This window comes from Galeopterus variegatus, unplaced genomic scaffold (genome assembly GCF_000696425.1).
Source record: "Galeopterus variegatus unplaced genomic scaffold, G_variegatus-3.0.2 Scaffold2368, whole genome shotgun sequence".
Lineage (NCBI taxonomy): Eukaryota > Metazoa > Chordata > Mammalia > Dermoptera > Cynocephalidae > Galeopterus > Galeopterus variegatus.
Window position 1 is genome coordinate 57,802 of NW_007728479.1, and position 15,976 is coordinate 73,777.

Below are 15,976 nucleotides of genomic sequence, written 5' to 3' on the forward strand. Positions count from 1 at the left end.
AAAAAGAAAAAAAAAAAAGGAAAAAAAAAAAAAAAGAAAGTAAGTTCATCAATAATTTCTTAGTTGTGGGGTCAGTTAGCTCTAAAGAAAAAATTACTGTAGATCTGAACTAAAAAAAAGTTTATAAATAAACTATAAAAGATTCAAACTGATGCACAAGGAACTTAACTGCCAGACAGAACAAAGTCAAGCATTATTTAGTGCTCAACAGTCTTAAATTCGCAGTGTCTGACATCCAGGAAAGAGACCTTGTGGGGTTTCTCTGGAATGTTCTGTGTATTCAGTTACAGCTTTCCATTCTGGTTGGTGAGAATACGACTAATTCTCAGCCCGGGGTGAGCTCTGGGAACTGTTACAGCTCCCAGTAACTATTCTTTCTCCAGAAGTTCTTTGCTCAGCTTTGTAATGTTTTCATCTTACACATATGTAGATTGACTTTTAATTAAAGTCTCAAGAGGACTGGTATGCTAATTTCCAGAGCACTTTCTTCTCTGCTCCTCTGTCCACAAAATTCTAGCCTTTCTAAATAAACTAGCAGCCAGGCTTTCTTTGGTTTCTCCCTTTCTGCACTGATGTTCAGAATAGGTGTGATGTTGGGCTTACCTTGTTTGTTTCCCTTTTGTCAGGGATCACAGAGGTAGTTTTTAGCAATAAAGTTGGTGTGAATTAGATTACCAAGCAAGAGTTTATCCTATTTCTCTGAAGAATTTTTTTTTTGCCAATTTGCATATATAACCTTTTAGAGTATAGATGAAAATCAAATACTTATTTAAATTTCTAGTTGCATATTTCAATCACATGAAGGAGGGAAGGGCAGAGACAGTAGAGAAGTGAAGTCTCTGATGCTGTGAACCTCTTGGTTAGAATCTAGAGTTAGCTAATTATGTGGAATATTCAGTTCTTAAGATCTGGTAAATTTGCCTAAACCCATTTGAGTTGGGTTTTCTGTTTTATAGAATTAAAAACATCCTAACTAATAGGATATCATCTAGTGATCAATTTTGAAAGTACTGGTATTTAAATAATTTTACTATTTCTAATATAATTGGCAATTCTAATCACATTAGAATGACATTTTAAATTTATTCAGTAAATACTTGAGTCATTCATTTTATAGAAATATTTGCTATTTTCAGATAAGCATGAGTTGATACCATGTTTTTAAGTCTTTTTATTGTTACCCTCTGGAAATTTACAGCACCTCTATGAGACGGAAATGCTAGGATATAACTTTTTTATATGACAAATGTTTGAGTGACAGTTACATACAAAGTTCATTCCTCACATAGATATATAAATGATATTCTAGCATTTTGAGTTACCAGAAATGCTAGGATATAACTTTTTTATATGACAAATGTTTGAGTGACAATTACATACAAAGTTCATTCCTCACATAGATATATAAATGATATTCTAGCATTTTGAGTTACCTTTTATATTAAATGTGTCCTTATCAGGGCTGGCCCGTGGCTCACTTGGGAGAGTGTGGTGCTGATAGCACCAAGGCTGCGGGTTCTGATCCCTATATAGGGATGGCCGGTTGGCTCACTTGGCAGAGTGTGGTACTGACACCACTAAGTCAGGGGTTAGGATCCCCTTACCGGTCTTTTGAATGAATGAATGAGTACTTATCACTCATTCACTTTTTGTAAAAGACTGCTTTCACCAGACTTGTCTTTATCCAGACTTTCAGTGGTTTTCAATTTTGTTTATGATGAAGTCCAAATATTTTAGCCAATGAAAGGCCCCTAAAATTTAGCCTACACCTTTCCAACCTTATTTCCCATCATTTTCCTGTTTGGTGAGATTAATGTGTTCCCTCAATTCATGCCTTTGTTTGCTCTCTGTGGCTTGTTCTTTTCGATCCTTTCTCCATATCTAAATAGTACCTATTGTTTTTGCCCCATTTCTCATCCCACCTCTTTAGTAAGATTTTTATCAATTATCCATCATGGCTATAAGTGATCTGCCTTACAAACTGCTTTATTTTTTTGTTGTAAGAAAAATCAGGGCTGGCTGGTTAGCTCAGTTGGTTAGAGCACAGCCTTATAACTCCGAGGTCACGGGTTTGGATCCCTGTACTGGCCAGCCACCAAAAAATAAAAATTAAAAAATTTTTAAAAAAGAAAAATCAGGGCCGGCCTGGTGGTGCACTCGGTAGAGTGCGGTGCTTGGGAGTGTGGTGGTGCTCCCGCCGAGGGTTCGGATCCCATATAGAGACCAGTCCACTCACTGGTTGAGCGTGGTGCAGGCGCGACAACGAGGGTTGCAATCCCTTACCGGTCACGAAAAAGACAAAAAGGAAAAAAAAGAAGAAAAATCAAACAAAACTGAGTAAGATTCTTTCACTTCTAATTTCACCCTCTAGAGGAGAACATCTTAATAGGTCAGGTTCCTCTATATTTTTCTAAGTATATTTGACTTCTTTCGGCTACCATATTGAGAGCACAATTCTATAGCCTTAATCATATTTAAATCTGATTTTTCTTTTGGCAAGAATATTTTAAGAATGGTGGTATGTACATCATATTGCATCATGCCGAAAACACATGCTGTTTGGTGGTCTCTTTTTGTGATATTTAGATGTGTCTGTGATACCCTATACGTTTTTCACTGAATGATTTTATCAATCTCATTCTTTTAAATTGTTATAGATAGCTACATGACTGCTTATTAATATAGTAAGACAATATCTTTAAAAGGTCAGGCTCTGGAGCTAGACTGCCTGTATGACCTTTAGCAAATGAGTGCACATCTTTGTGCCTCAATTCCCTCCACTGTGAGGTGTCTTATGGAGTTGTTTCAAAAATTAAATATGTTAAGTGTTTAACACAGTGCATGGTACATAGTATGTGTCAGTAAAGGCTAGTTTTTTTTGTGTTTGTTTTGTTTTGTTTTTTGTGGCTAGTCAATATGGGGATCCCAACTTGTGACCTTGGTGTTATAAGGGCGCACTCTAATCACCTTAGCTAACTGGATGGCCCCAATGCTAGTTATTAATATATTGGTTTAGAAGATTGATTTTGCTGTTTAAGCGTGTATCATTTGTTTGCATGGAAAATGTTTTATTGGAAAGTATTTATTGCATTCTGTCTGGCAGTGAAACTAGGTCACATTATAGGTAAACAAAGTGCCATTTAAATTATAAGAAACCTCGTATGTCTCCAGTATCTATGACTTTTAGTAAGAAAAAAATTAGCAGAAAAGGAGTTTATTACACTGGAGTTTGTAGTGAAGAAAAGAAATATTGAGCGTGACTAGGTATACATCCTAGATGACAGGAAAGAAAATTGCGAAAGACAAAAATAAATGAGAGAAAAATATATAGTTGTTGCCTGGAGATGATCAGATGCTAGCTTGGTTTTTTTTAGAAAGGGGAAAGTGTAGGTTCTGGAAATTGCAAGCTGGTAAACTTATTTTTGATCTTTGGCAAATTTCTAGAAATTTCAGAAGTTTGTGAACATTTATTAAAGGAATGGAGAAATTTAAATGTGCCCACCAATAACATATTATGTCAAATTAACTTCATTTCTCTCAATACGATTGTTAGGTTGGATGAATTAGAGAAATATAGAAATGTTTTTTAATTTTAGTGTAGAATTTGACATAGTCTTTGGCCATATTTTTGGATAAGAAGTGTTTGTAAAGCATTGTTTAAATTTAGAGTAAGTAGGCATATTTGTTGTAGTTAGATTCATGGTATAGTAGATTGAAATCCAAAATAGTATTTGATTAGAGTCACAATGTCACCCTTGGGAGAGATCTTCAGAGTATTATAGTGGGATTGTCTGTATCTTGTTTCAACATTTTCATCATTGATCTGACTGAAGGTTTAGGAAGTAGGCTTATCTGCACGTAGATTATTCAAAGCTGGACGTGGATTGCTGATATCATAGAAGGCAATCAAGAATGTCTTCCTAAAACCTTACCTAATTAATCTAGTGCATTTCCATCTTTCCTTCTCTTAACACATTTTTATACTTTATATGTAATATAAATTCATAATTTAGATTGCTTCAGGAAAAAACTTGACTTTTTATTTTTGTTGTATATAGCCCTCATTATAGCATAATATCCTTAATAATACAGATGTAATAATACAAATTGAAAATTGGAACAGTCTCTGTATGAAGTATGTTTTTACTTACTCTAGGAATATGAAGCACGAACAGGGAGGATCTGTAAACCACCACCTCCATCTTCAAGACGTAAAAATTTTGAATTTGAGCCACTTTCTACCACTGCCCTGATTCTTGAGGATCGACCATCGTAAGTATTGTAGTAATCATCAGGAACACTGTTTATATTTTAAATTTTGTTTACTATTTCACTTAAATGATATAAAAAAAATGAGATATATAAAGGGATTTATATTATTAAAAAAAAAAATCCCAGTCATATATCCTAAAATTAATAGGGGGGAATATATGGTTGATGTCCAAACCATATGCATATTTTCTAGAAGTCTCTATGAGCCAATGTGTGAAACAAAATCTTGGCTCTTTATGTCTGTTTCTATTTCAGCCCACTGCTTCTTATGTTAACGTGATAGGGCAGTTATTTTTCCTTCCTTGACATTTAGTATATACTTAAGATATACTTGTCCTTACCATTATTATTAATACATTCTTAACACCCAGTTAAACATCTTAATTTCTTCCCTTACCATCTCTGCCCTTCTTTGTATTCTCCACAGTACTACTGTTCTTTAAAATACTGTCTGATTTATTATCAAACAAAACATACCTTCCCTAAAATGAAATCATTTGGTTCTGAACTCCTTTTCCCCACTTTGGTCTCTCAGTATCTAGTCTTTTTCTTTTACTGGAATTCTCTTTCCTTTGAGTGTAGTTTGCACCTTTTCCCACCTGTTGTCCCGACGAGCAAAATGAAAGAATCTGCAGCCAATAGATAGAAGTAAAATGTTTTTTAGACATTACAAGAGGAAAAAGGCTGGGCATGTTAATACATTATTTTTTATTCTGGTTGCATTCCTTCATACTCTAGAATTGTGATCCTGATACTCCTCTTTTAGGATTTGATGAATATGTTCATATTCATTTTTCCATTGTTAAAGCATTTCAGAAATTCAGTTATGAGAACAAGTCAAAGTTTTCAATTTGCTGCCAGGGAGGAAAAGGAACCAGGTCAATCCAAAGATTCCTTTCTTGGTGGAGACATTTATAGGACATATATAAGAAAAGAGTATCTGGTTAAAGATCTTTAGACTCTTTTTTTTTTTTTTTTCTTTTTTTTTTTTTTTAGAAGTAAAATGTTTTTTAGACATTACAAGAGGAAAAAGGCTGGGCATGTTAATACATTATTTTTTATTCTGGTTGCATTCCTTCATACTCTAGAATTGTGATCCTGATACTCCTCTTTTAGGATTTGATGAATATGTTCATATTCATTTTTCCATTGTTAAAGCATTTCAGAAATTCAGTTATGAGAACAAGTCAAAGTTTTCAATTTGCTGCCAGGGAGGAAAAGGAACCAGGTCAATCCAAAGATTCCTTTCTTGGTGGAGACATTTATAGGACATATATAAGAAAAGAGTATCTGGTTAAAGATCTTTAGACTCTTTTTTTTTTTTTTTTCCTTTTTGTTTTTTTTACTGACCGGTAACGGGATTGCAACCCTCGGTGTCGTGCCCGTACCGGGGACCGGCAACGGGATCGCAACCCTCGGTGTTGCGCCCGCACCGTGCTCAGCCAGTGAGCGGGAACCGGTCTCCACGTGGGATCCGAACCCTCGGCAGGAGTGCCGCCGCACTCCCAAGCGGCGCACTCTCCAGTGCGCCACCGGGCCGGCCCAAGGTCTTTAGACTCTTGACAGTCAGCTGAGAGAGTAGATAACTAAGTTCCCAGAAGAGCTTTTTTTAGCTTGTTAAAATCCATCCAAAATGGATTATGCTTTTCACTAGGAATGTTAATTTCTTCCCAGAAGGAGTTTATGAAATGCAAAAAGTTCTCTTCTAGATAGTGTTTGGGGAAAATCTTTCTTTACACCATACTCTATTTTCTATCACACCTGTCTCTTTAAGTCCTGCCCTCATGACTTTGTTCATGTTATTCCCTTCACTTGCAAGGCAGTTATTTTATTTCTAATTCTTACCCAATTATTTAAGGATTAGACTTTCTCTTTTTTATCACATCTTTGTTGACTTCTTCAACCTTCAGTGATGTCTGCTTCTCTAAACTTTAGCCTGTCAAAAAGAAAAAAATGATTTCTAAAACTGGACATTATTACTATATGTTTGGTAAGTGGTAATATATAAACGTATTTCTTTTTGCATTTTCATATATCTAAATCACTGACTCTGTGAAGCCATTGATTTGATAAACCAAAGTATAGTATGCAAAGGAATAATTGATTATCAAATATTTAGTTAAAATGTTATCTTAAAACTCTAGTAAGTGGAAAGCAGTTTGGCAGTTTGTTATAAAGGTATACCTGCACTTACCGTATGACCCAAGAATTCTACTCCTAACATAGGAAATATAAGGCTAGTTATATCTTTCTAAAGGCCTAATTATTTAAACTTAGTTGAGTTTACTATACAGAATTTGAAATATTTCTAACAAATCCAATTCCAAGAGAAATGAAAGCAAATGCCCACACAAAGACTTGATATAATATTTATGTAGCTTTATTTATAATGGTCCCAAACTGGAAACAACCCAATGTCTATCCACATGAATAAATGGAATACTACTCATCAATTAAAAGGAACACATTACTAATGCATACTATAGATGAATTTCAAAAATATACTGCTCAAAAAAAGCCAACCACAAAGGAGTCTATATATTCTTTAAAAGGTAGCACACTAATCTATAGTGAAAGAAATCAGAGACATGATTCTGTGTGGTAATTAAGTATAGAGTGCAAAGGGGTCAGAAGGAAAATGTGGAATGATGGAATTATTCCATATCTTGATTGGTGTGTTGGTTGCACAAGGTATGTGTATTTGTTAGAACTTGTCAAACTACTCTTAAAATATGTTTTTTATTTTATTGTGTATAAATTACACCTCAAAAAAGTTGATTAAAAAAAGAAAAGTCTAGTAAGTGGGTTTAACAAATAACCTAAAAATATTAGCTGGAATCTGAAAATTTTAAATATATATAAACTTACATGCATGTGACATAAATACACACACACACACAAACAATAAATATGAGCAACCTGAATTCTAATTTTCTTCTACAATGCAGAGTTCTCTTTAGCCTCTTACTTTCCTAATGTATGAGATGAGAAGGTTAGGTTAGAAATTGTATCTGGCTGTAAAAAGAAAGGAGTTCATAAGTTTACAAGTTAATCTTTTAAAAATTGGCTTTTTTTTCCAGAAATCTTCCTGCCAAATCTGTGGAAGAAGCTTTGCGTCACCGACAAGAATATGATGAGATGGTGGCTGAGGCAAAAAAACGAGGTATAAAATTTAACTCTAAATAGTATAGTTAATTTACTGACTTGAGCAGGAAGATGAAGGTGAAGTTGATCAAGTCTGTCTTCTGGTACTGAATTCTTATTTATTTGTACTATTTTTATATTTAAGTTTGTTCTTAAAGAGGAATAAAATGTTATACTAGGATCAAAGTCTTTCATAGTACTTTGCAAGTACTTTCACAAAACTAATATGAGAAATGCAACAGACTATCTATGAAGGATCTTTAAATTGTAGTCATAAAACTTGAACTTCTGCTATCTTAATTTATAAATTTACATTTTATAGTTTTTAGGTGTTTGATATTTTATAATTTAATAATTTTAACATTTTAAGATAACTTCCTATATGGCTATGAGAATATGATTTGAAACTAAAATATGTTTTTGTGACTTATGAAGTCTCTCCAGAGTCCCAGTTGTGTTATTTGGTCAGGCGCATAAATGTGTACTCTTGTGTATAAATTCACATATTTATTCATTCATTCTCTCTTCCAGCCTAAAAGATAATATGAGAATAATTTAACAGTATTTATGTACTGACCATTATTAGTTTAGGATAAACATACATTTTAAGAAAATATTAACAGCTGTATATATTTTTAGACCTATACCTTATCAACAACTGATATTTTTTTCTTTGACTTAAGTGAATGGAATATTATAATATTATATGGTTCTGCTTTATGGTACTATTTTGGAAATGAAGTTACTTCTTTATTACTAGCAGAAACATAGGAAATATAAGGCTAGTTATATCTTTCTAAAAGGCCTAATTATTTAAACTTAGTTGAGTTTACTGTACAGAATTTGAAATATTTTTAACAAATCCAATAAGTTTTTACTGACTCTTAACATTCAGTTTACTATTTGATTAACATTTAAGGTAGTTATTGATAAGTAGATGATCCTAAAAACATGATATGATGGAAGTAATATTGAACTGGATAATCAGAAGGCTACAGTTTTAATCCTTTTTGATACTGCCTGGATGTGATACTCTGAATAGGTCCAGTGTTAATCTCCTCATTTGTAAAGTGTGGGAGGCAGGCCAACTAGATCAGGGCTTTCAAGTCTCTCTTTCAATACTTTTTTTTTTTTTTTTTTAAAAGCAGTGGGACCTTCTTGCAAGAGATCTTACAGAGAATTTGAATCATAAAACACATAAAAGAATGTGGAGCTGTTTACTTGTCCTCCTGCTTGCTCTTCAAGATGGTTTCTGAGGCATATGTGAAACACAGTTTGAAAGCAGTTTGATTAGCTTATCTCTGAGGTCCTCACTGGTGCTAAAATTATATATAACTTTTGAATTATAACTTTCTTCTCTCTATATTTGAGGCATCTCTTGTTCCTAAATTGTGTATTGTTAGTACATGTGTTTATTGGGGAGATTTTTAAATTTCAATCTAATTAGTAAAGTGAAACACCATACTAAAGAGTTCATACCCCTGATTTCCAAGTGTATTGTTAGTACATGTGTTTGTTGGGGAGATTTTTAAATTTCAATCTAATTAGTAAAGTGAAACACCATACTAAAGAGTTCATATACTAGTAGTGCCATTGGCAAAATCATTTTTTAATGTCATGTGGTTTATATCAGGATATTTATGAACCCTTTGTGTGAAAAATGGGTATTAGCTGGCCACTTAGCTCAGTTGGTTAGATCATGGTGCTGATAACACCAAGGTCTGGGGTTTGATCCCTGTATTGGCCAGTAAAATAAAGAAAAAAAAAAGATTATCGATCAGTTGCAAACAGTTGCTTATTTCTTATTTGTTTGTTTGTGTTTTGGCAGCTGGCCGGTATAGGGATCCAAATCCTTGATGTTGGTGTTACAACACTGTGATCTAACCAACTGAGCTAACTGGCCACCCGTTTATTTTTTAAATAAAAAATATAGTTAATTCATAACAAATCTCACTTCACAGATTAGGTATAAATAGAAATATATGATACAGCAATCTACTTAAATGATTTTTCTGGCATTTATTCCATTTACTTTTGTAGAATAGAAGATGTTATTTTAAAATTATGTTGATTGAGTTCATTTTCTTTTTCTTTTTTCCTGTCTTTCATCCTTCCTTCCTAGTATCAGAATTGTCATTTGAGAAAACCTCTTTTGTAGAGTTAGGTAGAAGGAGAAAGGGTTGTGATCTAGCTCATTTGTACTGAAATAATTCTTACTTGTTTAAAACAGAAATTAAAGAAGCACATAAAAGAAAAAAAATAATGAAAGAACGATTTAAACAGGAAGAAAGTATTGCAAGTGCAATGGTAATTTGGATCAATGAAATACTGCCCAATTGGGAAGTAATGTAAGTAAGCAAACTTTTCCTGAATTTCAGCGTGTCTCCAAAGATCTCAAGTTTCTAATTCTGTATTTTTATTTCTTCCCAGCATGTAACTTATACTTTGGCTAACTTGTACTATTAACCTGAAAATTTCCATGTTTATCTCTATACCTTTGCTTTTATAAATCTCTCCATCTCTAAAATCTACTTCCTTTATTCTCTATGCCTGTCAAAATCTTATCCTTTGAGACCCATCTGAAGTGCTAGTTGATTCAAGAAACTTTTAATCTCCTCAGCTACCATATTTTCTTAATTCTAACGTACCGTCAATTCTAAGACGCACTATTAATGTAATAGCAGGTTTTTGGAAAGAAAATGTTAAATATGTACATTCATTGTAAGACCCATTTATTATTATTGAAATGATTTTTAAAATGCTTCTCTCATAATCAGGGAAATATGTTATATGTGATCTTTTCCTTCTGTAGATGTCCCATCATTATATTTTGAGACATCTACTTCTTGTCTTATTCTGCCTTTTATTTTTTGATAATATTTTTGTATATGCCTTATCTTTCCTCTGGACTGGAGGGTTAGGGATATCTTTTGCAATGCCTAGTGTAGGATGTACATTTGAAATTTGTTGACTATTGGCACAGTGTGACAAATATTAGGCGCTTTACATAAGTAACGGCATTTGATTCTTAAAACTTTTATGAGGTGTATGTATTTTTACTTCCATTTATCTTATAGGGAAGCTCAAAGTCACAGAGGTTAAGTGATTTGCCCAAGGTTACACAATTAGTGAATGGTTAAAGTACATTTGAACTCAGGTATTTCTGACTCTAAAGCCCATAATCTTTCAGTAGACTACTACACTATCCCTCAAAGATTAGGGCCTTACACTTAGTAGATTCTTTGTGGTTTTTTTTTTTTTTGATACTGAATTGGCTACACATTTTTATGTCCCTTTTATTATGTTTTTTCATAATTGTCCACATATTTCTGATTCTCTTATTGCATTCTTGGTATAAGTGGCATTTACAGAAGGTGATTCCTTTTAAATTACTATAGTCTGTGTTTGGGGTATTTTACATTTTGTAGGCTACTGTTGTGTGCAGGCACAAAGACGAAGTAAAGAATGCATTGAATATTCTCTATTTTCTTAAAAATCTTTTGATCACTTGGCCATAGACTAGGTAAACCATCATGCAATTAGTATTTTTGTTATAAAAAGTAACTTTTTCCTTTTTTCTCCTCCTTTAATTCTAGGCGTAGTACGAGAAGAGTTCGAGAATTGTGGTGGCAGGGATTGCCCCCTAGTGTTCGTGGGAAAGTTTGGAGTCTAGCTGTAGGAAATGAACTAAATATCACTCCTGGTTTGTATTCTATGTTCAGTTACTCCCACACATACAAATAGCCATCTCCAGAGTTACAAAGCAGATTAGTAGAGTGGTCATTTAAAAAGGCATTACTATACATAATGTCATTTTAAGAGTATGCTTTACTGCCTTCCCCACCAACTACCCCAAACTGGTATGATTTAATAAGTTACTATATTTCCTATTATATAAATAAGATTTGTGGTTTTTCCTTTAGTTTACAACTATAAATAATATTCTTGACATCCAAATATCATAAGTGTAGATAGTTTCAAAAACTTCTGGGATTCTACGTGGCAATGGATGAATAAGGAAAAGGAAAATAGTCATTGTAAAAAGGCTTCATCTTTACTCAAAAAAACATAAATATTGGGGGAAGGCTAGAAATTTCTTTTCCTACTTCTCTACTGAAACTGGTATTTTTGCCTTTTTTTCCCTAAATTAAAAAATTTTTAAGTTTAAAAAACAGAAAAATAAGTAAGAGGTCTCTCAAAAAGTTGTTGTCTTATTTTCTTAAGTTTTTTAAAACCTTGATGGATAGGAGTAAATGTAGAGCAGTTTTGTGAATTAAAAAAATTTAGATAAAATTAGGATAATGTCAAATAGAGGAAAATTAAATAGTTCACAATAAAAGGTGCTAAATCGGTCTGAGTGATAATGTTAACGCTAGACAGTGGCACCACAGAAAGGCTTAGGGACTCTAGTATAATAATAGAAATAATATATTGTTACTATTACTTCTAAAACTTTTGTTTATATGTTTATTGAAAAAAATTCAGACAATAATTATGTTCAAACCTTAAGCTTCTTCCACCCAAGCTTCTATTTTCAATCCTACTGTAAGCAGTGTTAGCAATTTGTTGTATATTTTTCCAGATCTTTTTTCTATGTACATAAAAAAGTGTGTATCTACATACAATAATTTTTAAGACTTCTCTTTTTATTTCTTTTTTTTTCACTGAAAAAGTAGTTTATTTGAAGATTATTATATGGCTTACATTCTTTCATGCTGTAATCTAGAATGTACCTCTATGTCAGTACATACAAATCTACCTCATATATACTATACCTACGTTGTTTTCCACAGTTGGGCTGTACTATAACCTATTTAACCATTTTCCTTGTGATACCCAATTCGAAGACATTTTTATGTTAAAACATCAAAATACTGGTTTTCATCCCTAAAATTAAAAGAATTAAAATGAATGTGGCTGTACTATAACCTATTTAACCATTTTCCTTATGATACCCAATTCGAAGACATTTATGTTAAAACATCAAAATACTGGTTTTCATCCCTAAAATTAAAAGAATTAAAATGAATGAGAATTACCTATGTGGGATATAACTGAAAATAATTTAGAAATATTTACCAAAAGTCTCAAAAAACATAACCTTTGACTTATTTATCATAGTTCTAAGAATTTACGTCAGTAATCAGGATTGGGTGCAAAAGTTTTTGTATAAGGATGTTCATTGCAGCAATCAATATTTCATATAATTGGATAGAATTATACCAAAAATCTAAATGTTTATATTTAGTCTTAAAAGTGATGCCAACTTTGGATGTCATGATTATATATGATTTTAAAAATCGATTTTTACAAGTATCTTGCAATGAACATGTTATTTAATTAATTAATATTATTTTGGTGGCTGGCTGGTACAGGGATCCGAGCCTGTGACCTTGGTGTTATAAGGCTGCACTGTAACCAAGTGAGCTAACTGGCCAGCCCAAACATGTTATTTTAAAAGAACTGAAAAAAAATTTAGAAGTAGAATTTAAAGGAAGAATTAAGAGTTTTAATTTAAGTTGGAAAAGATTAGACATTACATGACTTAACTGTTTTCTCCAAAGATTTCTTTTGACTTCTGTGCTTGGAACATAATAAAAGGAAATAAATGTTTTTATGTCTGAACTTTCAGTTAGGTTTAAAAAATCCTTACTATTAATGACTTTTGAACATGTTATAATTGTTTAAGTCTTAAAAATCAGTTTTGCCTATGGGTGAGGATTTGATGCTTTGTTTGCAATTTTTTTTTATTGATAACTTTGGCTTTAGAATGTGAGGTACCTTGATAACTTAGATATTAAAATATTGGTTAAGTTGGTGTTAACGTTTTGTGACACTGTAATCAAAAGTTTCTTTTAAAGCTCAAAATTCTTAAAGTTTTGTAATAGGATCATTTATTTTCACAGTAATTTTAGATTTTCTCTACTGAACATTTATGTTTTCAGGAATGGAATGGGTACTGTTCTCTTCTCTTTCATTAGTGGTGGGAATGATGCTAAATTTTGTTGAAGTAAATTTCTTTTTGATAACCTTGTTTATTTTTGAATGGCTCTAATAATTTGACTGTTGTATTTGTTTTAATGATGAAATTTATAACCACTAGAGACTAGTAGATAAGAATAAGGGCTCTAAAGTCAGTCAAATCTTGGTTCCACTATGTTTATTAGGTTTATGACCTTGGGCAAATTACTTAACATCTAGAAGTCTTAGTTTTCTTCATCTGTAAAATGGGGTAGGATTATTAGCTGTCTCAAAGGATTGTTCTAAGGTTGTTTGTGGTAATGAATATAAAATTATAGTGAAAGTGCACTTTTCTGAAAGTATATATAATATCATCATGTCGCAAAATCAGAAAGTCAGCATACTCTGAAATCAAAGTATTCTCTGTTCAAGTGTAAGGTACCATCTTTAAATCTGCTTCAAGCTCTCACTTTGTACATTCAAAATAAGTGTGACATGAGGAGCCAAGCTTGGGATTGAAGTGAGATGCAGGTGTTCTTAGCGATAAGCACTGTAAATCTTCCCTGGAGAGATGCCCTTTGCTGTTTTGATATGCATTAACACATTTCTTTTTGAATCAATTTTATGGCTTCCAAAAGTGATGGATTTGTTTGGTGAGCCTTTCTTCTCCCAAGGCAGTTTTAACATTTGGGTAGAGTAATGAAATTGACCTGTCTTAGAGCCAGTTTGAAATAAAAAAAGTATGGATTTACAATTTGATGCCTGATAACCCCAAATAGTTGTATATATAAATTTAAAATTGTATTTACCTCTTCTATCAAATTATTGATGAAGTTGGGCACAAGTAATAGGAATTTTGACGTTGATTTAAAAACTTTTTTCCCCAAACTATTAGTAGTAATGAAAAGTGAGCAGAAGAGAGAAGAGATTAGAACAGTAAGAGTCTATTTGAAGTATATCTATTCAGCTATTTAATAATGATCTAATTCTTGTCAATATAAGAATACTTGTTATGGTGCGGTCATACATAGGATACTGTGCAGTTATTTTTTTAAAAAAAATGAAAGCAGATATACTAATGTGGAACAGTCTCCCATATAACAAAGTAAGGTACAGATCAGTGCATATAATATATTGCCACTTTGTTTTTTTCTTAAAAAAGGAGTATATTTTCGTTTTTGGAAGAGCTCATGAAAGCTCTGGTAACTAGTTGCATCTGAGGGAAAGGAATATATTTTTCACTTTGTGGTATTTTGTACTGTTTGAATTTTTTAAAAACCAGGTTCATGTATTACCTTTAAAAATAAGTAAATTATTTAAAAGAATTGATTGAATCAAAAAATATTCTTGGTATTTTGGACAATATATCATTGTTGGTATTTGGGCCAGAAATATTTTTTGCTGTTCTTCTGTCATTGAAATTTACTATATTTATGTAAGATCAAATAATTGTAATGGTTAGTTAGAAAGTAAAGACAATTAAAATTTGAGAATTAAGAGAAAAATTTCAATCTTTTCTGTGTGTGGAATTTTTATGAGATCGTACATGTGGAAGTACAGTGGTAGACTCAAAAAGTGATTGAGCGTGGACTTAAATTAAAAAGATAGGGTGTAGATCCTTAGACCAAATCTGTGTGGAATATAGATAGCCTTAGATAGCAATAGCATAATGGAAAAACCAGTTTCGGCAGAGAAAGAAAGCAAGAACTAAGATTTATTGAGGGGCTATAAGGTGCTAGGAGCTTTACATAAATTTTCTTGTTTAATCATCAGTAACTCTGTGAGTAGGTGTTGTTTCAAGTTTACAGATGAAGAAAGCCAAGTTCCAGAGTGGTTAAGTAACTTTCTTGAAGTCCCACAGGTAGTAAGTGGCAGAGAATCTAGCTCTGACTGACTCCAAAAATCTTGTTTCTGATGTGCCACAATGATACTCCTTTAGCAGAAAGAAGCATCTCTTCCTGCCTCATACGTACATTCTATATTGTAGCTATTTGGATGGTCTCTCTGCAGTATTTTTATTTGCTATCTTCCTGGTTGTATAATGAATAGTTTTGGTAGAATCAATTACTCAGATTTGCCAGTTTTTTGATACTTGCTATATCAGGGATACCTGACCTATAATAAGTAAAGAGTAAAAATAAAAATATGTGAATATATTTCTTTCCTATTTTTTATGAATTTTTGTTCTTTTTTTCTCCCAGAACTTTATGAAATTTTCCTCTCAAGAGCAAAAGAACGATGGAAAAGCTTTGGTGAAACAAGTTCAGAGAATGATACAGAAGGTGTGATTTTTTGTTTTAAATAAGAATTTCAGGATGAAAATCCAGCCACTGAAGACAACAGTGTGATTTTGTATCGTGAAACAAGTTCAGAGAATGATACAGAAGGTGTGATTTTTTTTTTTAAATAAGAATTTCAGGATGAAAATCCAGCCACTGAAGACAACAGTGTGATTTTGTATCATGTGTGAGGAACTGTAGTAATTGCTTTATATACATTATCTCCTTTACTCTTAATGACCCTTTTAGTAGGTGGTATTATCCTGAATTATTTAAGAGGAAACTGAGGCTTAGAGTAGTTAAATAACTTGTAAGCAGGG

The 15,976-nt window shown here is 32.5% G+C and overlaps 1 protein-coding gene across 1 annotated transcript in view; it reads left to right on the forward strand.

Moving 5' to 3' along the window:
• Nucleotides 1–15,976, forward strand: part of TBC1D12 (TBC1 domain family, member 12) — a gene marked incomplete at its 5' end in the record, with an annotated part of 70,829 nt that overhangs the window by 38,914 nt on the left and 15,939 nt on the right. Inside the window, 5 exons of the mRNA XM_008581495.1 lie at nucleotides 4,157–4,272; nucleotides 7,353–7,435; nucleotides 9,647–9,764; nucleotides 11,013–11,119; nucleotides 15,579–15,659. Of these exons, the coding sequence (XP_008579717.1) occupies nucleotides 4,157–4,272; nucleotides 7,353–7,435; nucleotides 9,647–9,764; nucleotides 11,013–11,119; nucleotides 15,579–15,659 (505 nt within the window). The remainder of the gene's footprint in view (nucleotides 1–4,156; nucleotides 4,273–7,352; nucleotides 7,436–9,646; nucleotides 9,765–11,012; nucleotides 11,120–15,578; nucleotides 15,660–15,976) is intronic.